This window comes from Biomphalaria glabrata, chromosome 2 (assembly GCF_947242115.1).
Source record: "Biomphalaria glabrata chromosome 2, xgBioGlab47.1, whole genome shotgun sequence".
NCBI lineage: Eukaryota > Metazoa > Mollusca > Gastropoda > Planorbidae > Biomphalaria > Biomphalaria glabrata.
This window is the reverse complement of record NC_074712.1, coordinates 42,094,433-42,113,675: the sequence shown is the minus strand read 5'-3', so window position 1 is coordinate 42,113,675 and position 19,243 is coordinate 42,094,433. Positions and strand designations below refer to the sequence as shown.

The 19,243-nt window shown below is 33.4% G+C and overlaps 1 protein-coding gene across 5 annotated transcripts; it reads right to left on the bottom strand.

Annotated features, from left to right (window-relative positions):
- Positions 1–1,576: 1,576 nt before the first annotated feature.
- LOC106058698 (WW domain binding protein 1-like) lies at positions 1,577–14,599 on the bottom strand. Of its 5 annotated transcripts, none has more exons than XM_056020647.1 (7): positions 14,425–14,599; positions 13,476–13,635; positions 12,662–12,816; positions 9,074–9,134; positions 6,699–6,773; positions 4,791–5,032; positions 1,577–4,565 (listed from the first exon to the last, which is right to left on the bottom strand). In XM_056020647.1, the coding sequence occupies exons 3-7, from the start codon at positions 12,761–12,763 to the stop codon at positions 4,539–4,541; spliced, it is 507 nt and encodes a 168-aa protein (XP_055876622.1). In that variant the 5' UTR covers positions 12,764–12,816; positions 13,476–13,635; positions 14,425–14,599; the 3' UTR covers positions 1,577–4,538. The 5 variants fall into 5 exon arrangements, with proteins under 5 accessions (XP_055876622.1, XP_013071644.1, XP_055876623.1 ...); XM_013216190.2 differs by having other exon boundaries at positions 13,476–13,595; XM_056020648.1 differs by having other exon boundaries at positions 13,476–13,595; positions 14,430–14,599.
- Between the last annotated feature and the right edge of the window lie 4,644 nt (positions 14,600–19,243).

The following is a 19,243-nucleotide window of genomic DNA, read 5'->3' as shown; positions in this document are numbered from 1 at the left end:
ATAAATAAAAACATACCGGTAATTAAAGTTATCCAGAATCTCTACAATGAGGCCACCAGTGTGGTGTACTTCAACAATAATATTGGGGACTGGTTAACAGGTAAAACGAGGCTATTTTCATCAACATTTTTCAATATCTTCATTTAATAGACGATGCTCTCGAGGGCTATGAAGGTGCTGTAAGAATTGGAGGAAGACATAAATGGCCTAGCATGGACAGATTAACTTGATGCACATAGACAAGACTTTAAAAGGAAAGGGGCATCAGTATTGGAGGTGAAAAGCTGACTATAGTGTCAGTAGTTTCAAATACCTCAGAGCTATTGTCTCAGATGAGGGAACGAAACCTGAACTACTGGCCTGAATAGTAAAGACCACAGCCACAGCACTTTCGTAACTCAAAATAATATGGAAAGTCAAAGGCATAACCCTGGGCACCAAAATCAGATTGATGCGCTCCCTGGTCATGGTCATATTATATGCTTGCAAGTTTTAGACCCTGACTGCAGAGCTAAAGAGGAGGATCCTAGCAATGGAATTGAGATGTTACAGAAGGATCCTAAGTATCACATACAAAGTCCACATCACAAACCAAGAGATTAGAGACATGGTTACTGCAGCGATTTGACCCCACGATGACCTGCTAACTATAGTAAAATCGCAAGCTAAAAATCTATGGCCATATTACCAGGTCTCTGGGGCTCGCAAAGACCTTCCTTCAGGGAACAGTACCAAGAAAAAGAAGAAGAGGTAGACAGAGAAAGCGATGGGGAGACAACATAAAAGAATGGACTGGCCTGCCATTGAAAGAGGTTCTATCTAAGGCAAAAGACTAAGAGGAATGGGGAAAGACACATTCAGAAATTCATCCTCCTTAAAAAATTAAGGCACTTTTCTATTACTTTTTAATTATAATTAGAAGAGCTCATGATTTAAAAAGTACTATTTAAAATGGCACATGCCGAATTAAGTCTAAGAAAGAAGAAGGCAGCACTGGCAACTACTATAATGCAAGTGGAATTTGAGGTGAATATAGCGCATGTACAAGAGTTTTCCTGCATTCTGATCTTCAGAAGAGCTATAATTAAAAAGGATATATTGAAGTCTTTTTGGGATGTGCCAATATGTTTTCTTGTAATAGAGCACAAAGCTCTTTCTAGTTTAAAAAAAAAAAAAAAAAAAAGACCCAGATTAAATCATTCACTGACATTTCATTCACCGACCAATCTTTAACGACTTTTCGAAAATGGCATACATTTTTAAAGGTCTTTCAAAATATTTCAATCTGTTAAACATTGGTAATAATGTAATTTTATTTGGTTGAATGTCAAATAGAGATTTTAAAATGAACAATTTAAAATTACACCAGAATTATTGCATTGCTAGAAAATAATAAAAAGCAAAACAAACATTAATGCTCCTACATCGATAATATTTTGTTAGGGGTAAGCCAGAGCACATGCATATGTTATAAATATACTAGTAGTTAAATTTTAATACCGGTATTATAAAATATGTTCATTTTTGTTTTTAACATGCATAATAAACAAAGATTAAGTTGTAAAAACAAAAAAAATTCAAGGTACAAAAGTTTCTTTATTTTATTACTTATTGAATTGTGAGATAGTGTTAACAATAAACAATAATTTGTAGAGCTTTTAACAAATTTAAACCAAAGTTTTAAATAGCTTTTATTCTCTATTCTCCTTACCCATTTGAATGTCCAATAATGGTTAAAAAAAATCTGACTAAAAATGAAAGTATAGGTCACTATAAAAAGTTTATAAGGTAAGATGGCACAGGTGAAATGAATAACAGTACAGGTCATAGTTTCATACAACAATAAGGTAGGCACAAAAATGAGAAAAACTATTTAAAGTAACACTAGCTCAATACAAGAATACCGGTACACAATAAAAAATACAATGTCAAACTTTGATTTGAATGGCTATCTAAAGACAGAATCTTTTTAAATAAACTAGATTTTTAGTTTTGTTTGCTTCTTAATGTCCAACACTTTTAACTTTCAGTGTTGAAATAAAAATAAAAGATATATGTGTAATGAAAATACAATCCTATACCGGTACCTTGTTATTTCACAACATGAGTACAAAGTTTTGACTCTACTAACGGCACCCTGTTTACATTTCTACATGTAATGTGACAATAACTGCCAGCCTGTTCTATTCAAACATTTGTATAGAGTTATATTGTACATATAATGATTAGATAAAAACTACTGGACCGTCTTTTGTAAATGTTGGCCTTTCAAGATTTTATGGACCCTTGATACATGGACATGGATAAAACATGTAACCATGCCATTGATTAATTAGAAATTGGGTTTTAAATGTTACACAAAATGGCATGTGGAATGCATTTCCCCAGCTAAAAAACATTACAATTCAAACATTTAAATTTGACAAAATTACTTTTGAATTGAAAATATTATACATGTATATTTATTACAATACTAAAAACAGTAGGACATTAGAAATTATTCATTAAATCAAAAGCCTTGCAACCTTTCATTTCCTTTATCATAAAAAAATTGCTAGTCAAAATAATACACAGATAAAATTTACATGCAACAGACTGGGCCACAACAAATGGTTAGACAAACCCTGACACTAAAAACTATTTTTAGCTAACTGAAAAACATGACACACAGAATGCAATTTATCTCTGTGTTATGATCATTTTCAAGATGTTCATAGAGCTGATTTTGAGACTATTGAACATCTAGCATCAAGAATAAACAAATATATAGATAATAGATGGCCCTTTACAGCATACTATCAGTAGTCTTATTTTACATACATCTGTGACCAATCACTGCAATGGTTGGTAGTCTCATTTTACATAGTTCTGTGTCCAATGGTTAGTGAAACTGTCTTGTAGCTGTATAATGATAAACTTCGTTTAATTTTTAAATAAATTTCAATAATCCCTAAGAACTGGGTGGCCTTGAAACCATAACAAAAAAACACACATGGTCTCTTTATATTGTTTTTGTAGTACATGCATATTATTATTACACTATAAGACTTAATAGCCCCAGATTTCTAATAATTAGTCTAAGTAGCTCAAGGTGTCTAAAAAATTGATTGTCTACGTAGCTTATAAAAGAGCATGACAGTTTTTCTCTTGACTTCTGTTGTAACACAGGAGAAAGTACAAAGTAAAGAATTAAAAGCAATCATAATAAACAAAATGAAAGAAAAAACAACAACAACACTGCATTTAATTTGTTAAAAACAAAAATTCATTATACTGATACTGAAATAGTTCATGCCTGTCAAGTACCAATTGGGTAAGTACCGCTTTATGCAGAGGCGGCCTTAGTGGGCTGACAATCCCCCCCCTCCCCCAAGGGCAGGGCCCTGCAATTTTTTTTCTTTTTGTCACAGTCAGCCAATTAATTCATGTTCCTGACACGACACTCACCAAAGGAGCAGCACACTGCTAAGGCTGCCTCTGCTTTATGCTCATCAAAACATGTCATCAATAAGAATTAACATAATTTGTTAAAACTTACCATCAATAAAACAGTAGAAAAATAAGCATTAATTTATCACAACATACCATCTATTGAACCTTGAGAGAATTAACATTGAGTTTTTGAACATACATCTTTACAATTGTAGGAGAGATAACATATCAGTTTATAAGAAAACAAAAAAAAACACACATTTTCTCTCAAAATGATATCTTCATTTTATAAAAAAAATTTCATGACTTCAAAAATTATTTCTCAGAAATATCCAGGGTAAAGAATAAAATATTTGTAAATTATTTACAATCTTATCTATAAATAATTGTTTAGTTGTTTTTTTTCTACTCTAAGCTGCTATAATTGAAACATAGTTTTTTTTTATAAAATGAAGATATCATTTTATGTTTTGTATTTTGTAGATTATTATTATTATTTTTGTTGAGTAAACTATTTTGAAAGCCTGAAACATACTGAATCTTAGTGTATTAATGTACCAGTATCTAATTATAAACACAGTGGATCCATAAGAAACACTTCTGAGTCTGGAACAGCCTTTGTAATGCAGAATGTTTTTAAAACATTTTATAATAAGGTTTATAATGAGCCTTCTTGAATGGATTACTTACCTTTACACACAAACAATGAAAGTTGTACTTAACAGTTTTTATTGTCGATTAATTATGGAAATTAAAATAAAAAGTTTCTTAATACCAATTGAAAAATTTCAAATTAAACCTAATATGAAGTAACTGTTAGGTGATGTTTTTATTAGTTTCAACTATTGTCCAGGATAGTTATATGGAACTGTGTTTTATAAAGCATTCATATTCACTCAATGTTTTACAGGGTATAGGATACATCACATTTAAGCATTATAACCAACTAAGATCACAGGTTTAAGAAACATACCGGGTACAAAATACAGATGGTTTTAAATTCATCAATAGTCATCACCTGAACAGTTACAGTTAGTAAATTTAAATTTACAACAGGCTGTCTGTTCTGTCTAGATATTGAAACTTCTCTGTAAGGTCATAACTGTTTAAGCAGTTGGGTATGGTGGGGGTTTCTGAAAAATTACATATTAAAAACATAAAGTCTATTTAGTCTTAAAACGTGAGCAAAATAGTTATTTATAAAGGAAGAAAACATTTTTAATGTAAGAGAGATTTTTTTTAAATATGCGAAAACCAATAGCATTTCATTTTTTTAAAAGAAATAATGCCACAATGACATACTAAACAGTAAAATGGGTGCAAATATATTAGTAAAATAATATTAATTAAAATAATACCTGAGGTTGGGCATAATAATCAGGTGGTGGAGCAGCAGTGTAGTTGCCTCCATATAAAGGAGCGGTTGGGTTGTTGTAGCCAGATGTTGTGTTGGTGCTGGAAGTATGTACCACTGTTCCATATGTAGGGTATTGGGAATTAGCCATGACAGTGTAGCGAATCTGTGCTCTCCGTCTTCTCCAGCAAGCCAGCCCACACACAAATGCCATGAGAAGAATGAATACCCAGATCAGCCAAAACCCTAAGAAAGAAAAATACAAAACTCAAATTTATTCTAGTTAAATAACAGATCAAAATAAAAAATGATAATATAGAATTTAAAAAAATAGATACAGCTGCTTTTTTTAAATTATATTTACTTATCAACATGAAGACAAGGATATGTTTACAATTGAGATGTTACGAATAAAAATTAGCCAAAAATGTTTTTTTTTTAAATGTAATGTGATGTACTTGTTCAGGCTGTCTTGAAGTCAACTATAGATGACTGTTTGAATTTCAATCAATTACTCTGCAAGCGTTTGAGTTTTATTGTTCGGGTGTATTCAATGTAGTTGATCAACAATACAGAATAAACAAGACGATCGATTTAACGAGTAAAGAGATGTGGTCAACACTGATGAATAATTCATAATATATTTATTCCAAGAAAAGGCCACAGTAAAAGTCTCTGTCAAATAAACACGTCTTTACCCTAGAGAATTCTATCGCTAACTCTAACCCAAAATATCCCAAACGTCACTAGTCCCGTTCAATATACGTCTTCTATGGTGCGTCGCTAAATAACTAATACTATAAACAAGGTGTCTAACAGTAGCTCAAAATTTATTATTATCTTAGATGAATATGTTATAGAACTAGAACACTATAACAAGAAAAAATATGATTCAAGTCATGTGGTCTGCCAGAGTATAATTATGTATAAACATGTAATAAATAAATATATATATTTCTGTGGTATTACTGACTATTTTGTATAGAATGTGCATTTTAAAAAATTTAAAGCGAGAACATAAAGTGCACTGAGTTTTAATTCTAAGTTTTCACCTGATGGAAACGATCTGAATCACTGAAAAGAAAAGGGCTGGGAGTAAAAGGTCTGAAACTTAAAATCTCTCTAATTGTAGCACCACAGTTGAATATATATTTTAGATGTGTCTTTTGATTTAAATATGATTGGTCTTGAATTACAAAGCTTTCTTTTATGCTTCTTCTAAATCTTATGCTATGAAAGAATGTGATTTCAATGTCTGTCCATGTCACAAGGCTAAATAAAGACATTAAAAGTAGTACAAAAATATGGCAGACTCTTTATTGTTACTGTAAATTAGAAAAAGTACATGAAGAGTGCACTGTTTTGCATCCTATGACCAGAAGGACAGAATGTATGAAAGACAAGTTTGAGGAAGTCAAAATGAATAACTTGTACCGGTAGTTTATGATATCTGAAGCAGTAATTATAGATTACTCCAGGATAACTTACTTTACTGCTGAATTATATTTTTTTATATGGATATTAACATAATTTTTTATACTGGTGGGAACTAACATTATTTTACTGTCAAGAGACCATAAAAGTACATATATTTTTTTTTAGAACAATGCAATAATGATAAATGGAAAATACAGTGTCTCTCATTAATAGCATGATAGTTCTTTAAACTGCCAACTACAATACATATATTGAAAAGAACAAGTGTCTGAATGCTAAATGGTTCACACTTGCTAGTGACATTTCGCATAAGTCATAATCCTTGTTTTGTTTAGTGTATTGTTTGATAAAGAGCTGTCTATTTCTATCCTGAACTATACTTACTATTTTACTTATTTTAAAGTTGGTAGCCTAATCGGACATTCTAATATTATCAATTCCTCATAGCAAGTAGTTGATAAATCACTTTACTTACACCACATTTCATAAACAAATGTATAGCAACATTTAGGATGAAAATCTGAGTCTTGGCAACAATAAGCACCCACACCTGAAAGATAAAACATTTATCAAACTCTTTAAAAAAATAAGCAAATGAAAAAAATTTTGATCATGTATAAACAAATAATCCAAATTATAATAATTTTTTTTGGCCTGAATTGGCTTGTCACTAAAGTTGTCTTGGATGAAACCGCTATTTGTTACTCATTCTTTAATGTTAATATCTGAATTGGTTGATCTTAAGAATTGTAAAGTGTTAGCTCAAAAGATATTTATAGATATATATATATATAAATAGGTATAAATAGGTTTGCCGTCATCTATCCCAATATGTGAATTTCCTGATTCCTTCAATAGATTCTTCATTGGGAAGAATGAGCAGATCAGAAATGACATGCCATCCCTCTCATCACAGATTGACCACTCTCCAATCTTTCAAAATTCTCCTTTTTGCGAGTTTCAGCTTGTATCTGAAGATTATGTCAAAAGTACTATTTTAAAGATGCCAAATAAGTCATGTGACCTTGATCCCATTCCAACAATGTTTAGATGAGCTTGTACCCACAATTACTAACATTGTGAACTCTTCACTGACTTCAGGCATTGTACCACAGCAATTTAAGCATGCACTTGTCAGGCCCTTATTAAAAAAATCCAGTCTTGACCCGGAATGTCTAAAAAAATATCGCCCACTATCAAATCTTCCCTTCCTGTCAAAGCTTCTGGAGCGCATCGTGTTAGCGCAAATTCTTTCTCATCTTGAACAGTACTGTCTCTTGGAAGAATTTCAATCTGCATATAGGAAGTGCCGAAGCACAGAGACAGCAGTGGTCAGAGTACTTAACGACTTACTTCACAATTCTGACATAGGCCACATCTCAATTCTTTCAATGCTGGACTTGTCCGCAGCCTTTGATATGCTAGACCACGAAATTATGATGGCCAGGTTCTCTGCAACTTTTGGTTTAACAGGAATCGTCCTAAAATGGCTTGGATCCTGCCTGACTGAATGCACCCAAAGTGTCATTGTTAACAGAACAGAATCAACAAGCTTACTCTTGAAGTACGGAGTACCCCAGGGATCAGTTCTAGGCCCAGTACTGTTCACTATGTATACATATCCACTCAGCGGTGTCATACAGCCAACCGGTATCCTATACCATTTCTTTGCAGATGACTCACAGTTATACGATTCCTCAGTACCATCAGAGGTGTCGCATCTGGCAGAGAAAATCAGTAGTACCATTGCAAGGGTGAGCAATTGGATGGTTGAAAATAAGCTCAAGATGAACGAAGATAAGACAGAAATAATTAAGATTGGCACTCGGAACAACGTCTCGAAAGTTAAAAGCACAGATTCTCTTTTTATTACGAACTGCCAGCTTCCTTATGTCCATGTAGTGCAGAATCTTGGAGTTTTCTTCGACTCAACACTATCTTTCGACCCACACATAAGTCAGCTCTGCAAGGGTCTTTATCTACAGCTGCGTAGATTAGGCCAGATCGGACCATATTTAACAATGGAGTCAACAAAAACGCTAGCTGTGGCATTCATACTCTCCTGCCTTGACTACTGTAACGCCGTGCTAGCAAGTATACCTGATGACAAAAAAGCCAAACTGCAACGTATACAGAACAACGCCGCACGAATAGTACTTAGAAAAACAAGACAAGATTCTGCTACTATGCTCTTGCGCATGCTCCATTGGCTTCCCGTGAAAGCGAGAATCGATTACAAGGTCGCCACACTTTGTCATCAGTGTATATATAACAATGAGATGCCCCTGTACCTTAGAGAACTGATTACTCCATATGTCCCCCAGAGAGCCCTACGCTCAATGCACTGCAGTCTGCGGGCTTTTTCAGTGCACGGACCAAAGGTTTGGAACTCACTCCCCATTGATCTCAGACAGACAACATGCTATACCACTTTTAAGAAGAACATTAAGACCTACTTGTTTAAAACTTTTTTAGATTAGTTTTTTATTTCAATTGTCGTGTTTGTGTTTGTAATGCTATTACAGCGCCTTGAGCCTACATTTTGTTTGTTAACAGCGCTTTATAAATAAAATTATTATTATTATTATTATAGGTGCAAGTACTTGGTGATGGATTGCCTAACTGTTAACAACTAATAAGTTAATAATAAGTTAATAATAGAGGTTAAAATACAAGATAAGTAATAATTTTTTCCCACATTGAGAAAGGTTTAGTACACCATAGCGGTGCGCACCGCCACAAAAAAAAAAAAAAAAAAAGGAACTGTAAATATATATGTATAAAAAGGCAGTATAAGAAAACAAAATTATACATAAAATGGATAACAAATTTATTCAGTACCATACATACCATAACAAGTTACAGTTATAGTTTGGGGGAAGTCAGTTCCGATACAAGTAACATCAGCACTCTTAGGATTAACAAAATAAAAAATAAAGAACAATGCATTTGCACAACAAGAGAATGATTTATGGAGAATAATTAAAGAACAATTTTACAAAAACAACTGGATTAGTTTACTCTAGATGTCAAGATGGGTTTTACTAAGGGAGGATGTAATTTGACCAGGTCGCCCATTCGACAGACTAATGCAGTAATGAATTACTGCTACAGAAAGTATATTTTAAGTAAGCACAAATTTTAAATGAATAGTTAATGCATGTTGTACCAACAAACATTTAAAATAACAATACAGAGATAAATGGATAAGTAGTATTATGACATAAGGCATATTGATTGGTGGAGACAAAGCTCTGTACTGGCCAAGGCCAGATTCACTCAGCAACCATCTGGTTTACTCACAGCCTGAATCATCAATACCAAAAACCAAACACTGGCACCGTACCCACAACAACGGGAAACAGTAGACACAGTGGCACAGAGAGAACCATTAGCCTAAACATCTTTAAAGGAAGTACAAACATTCATGCAAACGCAAAACTAGACACAAAATGTACTTGTTTAAACTCTTTATCTCCGTAATTATTTTCCACGTTCTGAAATATTTTTTTCATTTTTTACATTTTGTACATTCTACCCTGTTATGATTAGCTTCAATAACATTTTTGTTGGTAATCAGAAAACGTTACTTTTGGTATAGAATTATAGGAGAATACATGCTCTTTTTATGTAACACAAATTCATTTTATAAAGCCAAAAATTAATTTAACGTGGTCTAATCAACGATGGTATTGTTAATTAGGAGAGAAAGACTTAATCCCCCCACCCCCCCCAAAAAAAACAACAACAACAAACCAACATGATAACAACTCAATTAATGACAACAGAGTAACAAAATCCTTTATTTAACAACTCACTGGGTGACAATACTGCTGCCACCCTGACAAGAATATTGATAAAATAAACTATTATTTTCCTGAATGAATCAGACAGTATTGCCCTGAATTGTATTCACTTAGCTTAGAACCCTAAGAGGAGTCAATTAAATAGTTTGAACTTAGATATAAATATCAAAACTCCCATTTCTCTAGATAAAGTCAAAACTTATATATATATCCTTTTATGAGAACTTGAATATAACTTATTTGTATTTTAAGGAATATAATATACTAGTCGACCGGCGGCGTAGCATACGCCCCTATTTTGCACGACCGGTCTTAGGCCATTGCAACCTATGCAACCGAAAAATCCGCACTTTCATGGGACACGAGCTAATTCAAGGTGTATAAATTATTGAATTAAACCATTTTAAAACTTAAAGCAGATTTCCAGCGCCCTCCTGTCAATTTACCAGGAGCTCGTGGAAATCTCCAGAAATTGCAAAATATATGAAAAAGTCCTTAAAATATACGGAAATATATAGAAAAAAATTGTCCTTTTGAGGTGTCATTCAATATGGAAAATGCCAATCCTACGCGTGATAAATAAAAACGGCATTATGCATAAGCCATAATTGTGTAATGAGGTGAAAGAAGCTTCTCGCGCCTCAAACTAACTTGAGGAGATTGAAACATTTGGTAATTCTTGCTATTGAGAGGGATCTATGTAGGAAACAGAATTATTATGATATACTGTATGACTTTGCTACACGCAAGGCTCGTAAAGTAATTCTGTAAGTAGTAAAGAATGAATAAAATGCATAGATGAATTTATTTTCTAATACAAACTCTTAAATTTGACTTATTGTCCGCTTCCCTACCCAAACTTGGCCCCGCCGTTTCGCATATGGCCCCACAATGCTTATATCCAGGCCTGCTATTTAGTGTTTGTAAAATGTTTGTTTTTAAAATGTTTTACATGTTTCGGATGTTCCTTCAGAGTTGAAGAAAGTTTACTTTTTAGTCCAAACTTCCCGCAAGACGAAGGGGGATGGGAGCGGGCAGGGTATGACAGTCCAGCACACAGCCATCCGTAGCGACGTGTGAATACCCACGTGTTCTCCCCCCCTCTTGTTTTCTCGTGGACTATCCTTGGAAATAAGAGAGAGTGATCTTTCCTTTACTTCTTCTTCTCGTTTAAACTGTTGAGGGAAGAAGAGAATTATATATATATACATTAATCCTTTATATTTTTCAAAACGCCAATGGGATATTATATATAACTAAACAAATATGGAAAAGCTCCAGACCTTTGTTAACAGATGCCTACGCCGGATATTAGGAATTAGGTGGCCAGAAAAGATAACTACTATCGATTTGTGGGAGAGAACTAGACAAAAGCCCATAGCCCAAGACATCACAAAACGAAAAAGGAGCTGGATAGGACACACCCTGCGAAAACCAGCTACCAATATTGCAAGGCAGGCACTTGACTGGAACCCACAAGGAAAGAGGAAAGTGGGCAGACCCAAGTAAACCTGGAAGAGGTCAGTCATCAGTGAAGCTGAGGGTACTGAAATGACATGGGAGCAAATGAAGAAAGCTGCTCAGAACCGAGTTCGGTGGAGAGGTGTGGTTGCGGCCCTATGCTCCTCTGGGAGTGCACAGGATTAAGTAAGTAAACAAATACATTTATTAAAATGTACATCATTTTTGATGGGGATATATGGGCTAATAATTTTATCATTCCAACAGTCTTTACAACAAACATAATAGAACCACCCACCAAACTTTTCAAACAAAATGAACTTATTAATTAGATGTTTCATTTTTAAAACATAATTAAATTAATTTCAAGATAAATTAGATGGTAGGATCAAATTACAAAATGTAATACTAAAAATACAAGCACTCAGATTAAAGCTTGTTGAACAGGTTAGCTAAGGCTCCAGTTTCCATTATCAATTTTCTTATCTGGAACTAGATAAGGAAGATTACTCCCCAGACTGAATACTGTGAAACATATACACACTCATTTTATACATCTGTTTCAAGATGCCATTTTAGATTATAATGAACAATTATCAACATATTTTTGCTCTTCGTAATTATTATTAAGTTCAGAGGTTTCAGATAATCATGAGATGAACTGCTTAGTGGTTTCCAAATCAGGCAGTTCTCCTTACAGTCTGTCTTTGAAAGGGAAGTTCTGGATACACTATATTATTGTCTTGATAAAGTATAGCAAACAACAAACTCAAGGAATTGAAAGAGAACCATGGTTACAGGATGAAATAGGGGAGAAAATATAGTTCTAGAAGGACACAGTAAACACACCACGTCAGTTAATAGTAAAAAACACTGTTATAAGTCTTTTAAATGAGAACAGTTGATGTGAGTTTCTAAATTACCTATTAAAACTATTGTTAATTTTAATCTCATTAATTTATAATGATAAAGACATATTCTTTGAAACACTAGAATACAAATTGTTCGCAATAATGAAAGTTCTGACCTGCTAGCTATACAGATTATTTGTTTAATGTTTAATTTAGTGAATAGTCAACATTTAGTAATAATGAATTATATGACTTTTAAGAGTATAATGAGCTCTAATAGATATGTTTGCATTAAGTTTGACTTCATTAATCTTACTTACCACATGAGATGGCAGTAAACAGAAGGCAAAAATTAATAGTCCGAAGGTAAAGAAATTGTTTACATTAAATCTAGATCTAGTTGTAATGACAGAGAAATTCATCTTCTGTTTATTAGTCTAGTTACAATCTGAAGATTTAGAAGATTTCAACTCTTCTGAAAAACAAATGAAAAGCAAAACAAGCAATTGAAACTTTACATAGGTCTACTGATACTGTAATCTAAATTTATTTTAATTTTATAATAAACTATCTGTGTCTCAATAAAATAATGCATGTGCCAATGTTCTTTCACAGAAATTATTATTTTATCTGTTTGTCAGGTTCAATGTCATCTTTTTATACTGAGCAGATAAAATTGGCAACATGTAAATATTATTTTTGTACAATTTTTCTTGCCAGTATGAAGTTTCATTTTGAAGGATCGATTTTTTTGGAAACTCAAGACGTTACATTAGACCCTTGCATTGAAGTTTTTCATTGCTTTGTGTAATTCTTGTAGGAGTGTCTTCATTACTAATATTCGTAGATGAATCATACTAATCATAGGATAAGTTTTGTTGAATTTTGGTGACTCATTCTGAACCAATCATTGATATTCGGACCAAAATATTAGCTTATTGGAGCACCATATGTGCACTGACGACAACTGAAAACCTACTAAATACTTGGGAAAGAAAAATTCTTAGGAAAATGTATGGTGCTATACAAGATGAAACGGGGTGGAGGACCAGCACTAACCACGAGACATATCAATTGTATGAAGACTAACCGATGGTAATAGAAAAAAAAAAAAAAGACTGTTGAGCAGTTCACCTTGAATGGTATACTGGAAAAACAAAAACAATGCAGACTTCAAATGTGATGGATTGTTGATGTGGAGGCAGGTCTACAACAGCTTGGGGTTGGGGAATGGGGATGAAGGCTGAGGAGAGGCTGAATAGAGGGATGTGGTGAGGAGGCTAGAGCACTGATTCTGATTTAGATAATAGAACAAGTCTAGATCTAATTATATCTATTAGTTTTATCTAGAATCTAGTAAATAATATAGAGTATAGACTGTCTAGTCAAGTCTAGTCATCATAATATAGTTAAGAATAATAAGATTTAAGTTACTAACATAACTGTCAAGTGTCATAACTAGATCTAGAATCTATTACTATTAGTATACTATTGGAATTAATTGGAATTAGTGCTATAGTAGATCTATATTACTAATTATTACTATATTATAAATTATTTATTACTAATATTGGATTTAGATTTAATTATTTTATATATATTTATATTAGTTATATTTACAGAATATAGATCTAGTATTAAGTATAGTATAGATAGATCTACATCATCATCATATAGAATTATAGATTAATGATAATCTTATGACTTATTTAACTTATTAGACTAGATCTCTCCATATTAACTTACTTACTTACTTAGATCTATATTTATAATATTTATATTATTATTAGACTAGACTAGTATTAGTTGTTTTTTTTTAATAAGTTATATTTATAACTTTTTTATTTAGACTTTACTACTTTAGAGTCATTTTAGACTAATGATAATGAGTTAAATGACTCAATGATTATGACTAATGAAGTATTAGTAATCAAACTAATCTAGATCTATATCTTAATTACCTAAATTCTAATTATAAATTATAAATAATTGAATTATAAAATAATAAAAATAAAATCTAGTAGATCTAGCAAGAGACGAAGAGTTGGACTAAACTCTACTAAACTTAAAACTAAATACACACGGAACTTGGCTTTGGTTACTGAAAGTTGATAGATTAATTATGTCTCGAAATCCTGTATTGGAGCTAAAATCTAGAATCTAGTCTTGTTAAATCTAGTCTAGATCTAGTTCTAGAGTATAGATTTCTTTGCTGTTACAAAATAAACAATGCATAATTTCAAAACGGATGTAGATTACTAAAATCCCCAGAGTCACGTGGAAGTTATTAATAGAATGTGGTTGTTCCGGATTTCTTCCGAGTCACGTGGTTGTTGTGTTTATATCGCGCGCCGTGTTTAGTTTCAGTTAGTTTATAGTGGGAATCATAAACGTTTTATGTCAATATTTAAATGGTTTCAATTTAGTCATTAGCGCCAAACTATAATTTGTTAATAACAGGAGAATCTAGAGACTCATTTTTTAAAATAGTTTCAACTAAAACAGATTGTTAAACCTTTGATAGAAGGTACCGAAGCGTTGGCATATAGTTTGACATACCGTACTGAGATCCTAGATTTCTTGATCTACACCAGTGGTTCCCAAAATTTTGTCTCGTAGACCCCTTTCCATGCTTTCTGTTTTTTCGTAGACCCCCTGCGTAAGTTATATTGAATTTTTGAAAAATTCTGCAATTTCAAATTACACTTTTGTTTAAAATAATTTCTAACCAGTGACACGAGGAGTGAAAATGTAATTTAAAACTACGTTTTAAGTTGAATCTATTTTTTAAATAAATTTATTTTCAAAATTCAAATTTAAACCTATTATATAACAGTTAATACGTATAGCATACAATCACTAAACACATTGGAAACTTTTTGTTTTAATTTGCAAGCTCACCATCCGTTGCTACGGAGATTATTTTTCATATAGGGATTTGTTGTTTTATGAAGTAATTCTTCAAAACATTAAATATTAATGTGCCTATTTAAGCATCATAGTAAAAATTTTCACAAAGAGCAGTTTTTCGTGGATTTCTTGAGCCACAATAATTTGAATTAAAAAAATACATCATTACCAGACAAGGTTGACTCAGCCAGCTGTATTGAGAAATACATAAGAAGAAAGAAAAATTTGACTACATTCCAACAGAGCTTCAGAGTTTGCATGGATGGTTCTCAGAAAGCCACCACATAGCTGGAATACCAATTGAATGGCCTAATGGAGAAAAAATAATTAAAAAATTAAGTTCATTGTAACTAATGAGCTCTATGACAACTGTCAGGAAGAGGTATGGCGAGAATGAATGTTAGTTTGATATGATTGTTATATCCCCTTGTTATGAATGCGAAGTGTTGCACGTGTTGTGAACTGAGTGATTAAGTCTATGTTGAATGTGCGAGAGAATGTGTTAGTCAGTAAGGTCTTGCTCCCGGTCCAGGAAGGTTGGACGTTTACTTCCTGGACTGGTATTTATGTATTTATAAGTTTATGGACTGGTGTTTTGTTTATTAATATTTACTTGAGCAATATTGGATATTAAAATATTGATATATTCTTGGAGATTTGGAGTTGGAGTTGATGTGTAGGCTATCTAGTGGTAACTGTTCTTATTTGAGTAATTAAACAAGTATTGTTAATTGTTATTGAGGATTCATACCCCCTAACGAGCCAAGTCAAGAAACACACCAACCAAGAGAGACAAGCAGCAAGCAGCAGTACATATATATATATATATATATATAATAAGAACCTCTGACACAACCACAGAGAAGAAATAGGAGCACTGGAGCTAACAGCTACCTTGCTAGCGAATCAGTCAAGTTCACCAAACAATTTTTGTTTTCGTAGCCATTATAAAAATATTCCTTCAAAGATTGACAAACTCTGATGCCTCCTAAATAAAATAACTAATGATGCCTGGACTGACGTTCGGTGGTCACCTTGCCTGCTCGTATCTCCCGTCGGGAGGTTTGGGCTAGTATGTAATTATCCACATAATCTGAAGGAATGTCCAAAAGATTTTGTACAAAACATAATTGTGTGACCTTGTGAAGCTCAACAACAGCAAGAACACTGTTCTCCAACGTTGAAATAGAAGGCTGACACACTTGCCAAATTTGAGAAAACAAATACACACTTCAACATCGCACTCTATCCGGATGAAATGAAGAAACTAATAGTGACTTGTAAAAACGAGAAATGAACAAGCTCTCATTCGATTTACAAGAAAGATGACACCTGCTATAAACTGTCCCGATAGGACAACTTCTAATTTTTCACATCAGAACCTTACACATCATAATGAGAAAACATATGTTCCGGAAGCTCAACATTGGGACCATTGAAATTTGCCCTTTCGGAGTGCCACCTGAGAATGCCGACAATTTCTTCAAAATTGTATTCTTCATCTAGAGACCCAAAACAAGACACCGGCCACAAAACCCAGACATGAAATTCTTTTAATGAAATAAATTTATGTGAAAGATTTTCTTACAATTTTTTCAACAGCTGGTAAAATCAATAATTTTTCTATCGTGTGAGGTTTTCAGAATTTTACTATAAGTAAAGAGATATAGTAAAACGCTCACTAATCATCTTCTCTTCAATATCAGATCAAAGAGAGATTTTGTGGGTGTATACTGAACTTTACCTTTGAGTGTTTGAAAGTTTTGCAAACCTTTATTTTTTTATCAGATTGGCATCATCTCAAATGATCGACCTGCTTAATTGGTTTCATAGTATCATAAAACAGGGCACATTAACACTCGCTTGTTTGACAAGGAAGTATTGAAGTGGAATTTCAATTACTTAACGCTGCACAGTCTACATTTCTTTTGTTAAAGTTATTTCTAGACAAAACTACACTTTTTAAATATAGTTATTAAATTAAATATAAAAAATGTCATTCAATCAGCAGGGTAAAAATTTTAAAGATTTTCTAAGGTACAAATCATAAATGTTTGTATGAAAAAATGTTAATTGTCAAAATTAAAGTCACGACATGCTGAATTGAGATTAACTATCGTAGACCCCCGTGCACATCTCAAAGATCCCCAATTGCTTTTTTAACTTTCGTAGACCCCTTGGAAGTCTTCGTAGACCCCTGGGGGTCTATATGGACCACTTTGGGAATCACTGATCTACACTGACTACACTTACAATATAAGTTCTTAGCATTCGGGTAACCAACCCTAGAAAAAAAAAGTAACACTTTCATCCACACCCTCCCTCTCCGCCCATAAGTAAACAAGCTAGAACCTTAAGTAGAACACTAAAAGTTGGACAGCAGACCAGTGTGTATTGAATTGGTCAGATAGCTCTATGGCTTGTCTAGTGTGTAGTCGATATGTCGACTAGTTGCTATAAAAGATGAAAGGACTGATTAGGACTGCCATGTGTTTTTCTTTGTGCGTAATATGCTTGTTGTCAAGCGAACAAATAGGTCTAACACATCTGAAAGTCAAGAATAAATCTAGATCTATTTCGTCTACGCATTTTTGAAACTTGACTGTAACTAGTGTATAAAGTAACTCATTGAATTTCTTAAAAATGCAAGAACTTTAAGAACGTAATAAAACATCATGTATCCAAAAACACATTTGAATAATTCTTAATGTCATTGATGTGCATAATGTATCAGGAACTATCGGTAAGTCCGGTATATGAAATACACAACTTTAAAAAATAGTTAAAGTTTATGAAAATACTCGTATAACTATGTTTCAACTAATATGCAAAAGATTACCCCCCCCCATATGATATATATATCATGGGCGTAGCCAGGATTTTTTTTCGGGGGGGTTGTATGGATGGATGTGTGTGCGTGTGTATAATTTATCTCTATTACATTCAGACCCTTCATTCTTTTGGAAGACGTTTATTGTGCCCTAGAATAGGTTCTTCCTGGAGTTAGTGAAAAAAATTATAGACTCCTCGCCCTTGCCAGAAAAGTCTGGGGGAACGTTTAGAACTTTTAGAGCTTCCCCATCGTCGTGCGGAGCCCCGCCGCCAAGCACTATTTCTTGTATTGAAAGCCAACTAAATGCATATTCTGAGGTACCTACAGTGCATTATTTTGCTATTAAAAAGTTTTATTTCAAAAACCTAATGTGCTATTCTTACAGACTTAGACCCTCCCGTGCCGTTCGGCGCATTTGCTGACAATCTGTTTCCACAAAAATCTGTCACTGGCAATATGTGAAGCTTCTTTCCACCTGCTCAGAGGACCTCCATGAAAGTGTGGCGCCAGGTTGTACTAGGATGTCATCGCAACTCTTATTATGCGTAATTCATTTTGTCGTATAAAGACGATTTAGAGCCTGGTTCAATTTGTATCCTTGATAGACTGACACAAACAAGATTACAAAAAGACCAATCTAAGTAGCTGTTTTACTATAGCATTAGTCAAGATCAAAATTTCAGAGGTACATTCTCAGACATTGAAAGTACAGTAAGAATGTGCTTGGTTTTAAAAGTCTCGAATTTCACCGGAAATCACGAGATGAAATTTATGAAGACTATATAGGTTCCGAACAACGATGGGACAAAACTGGCTATCGAAGCTGACAGTAACCCTACTTAGTATTAATAGGGATTTACTCTGGGAGCTTTCTTTGGTGGCCCCAAATGAAATAGACAAATAAATAATACATCGATGAAAACCCCAGTGTACTCTAACAATAACAATGAGAACAGGTTTCACTATTTCGTCTCTAAAAGGTGAGCTTTAGAGCCCCCACCAATAGAAGGCCCTAAGCATCTTCCTAGTTTGCTTATGCCTAAGGCCGGCACTGTTGTACGAGAGAGCAAAGCGCCGTTTGTTAAATATGCTGCCATCAGTTCGGATCTTGATGTAGATGCCCTCATGCAGGCGTCGCCTCATTTTACTTGGCATTGCT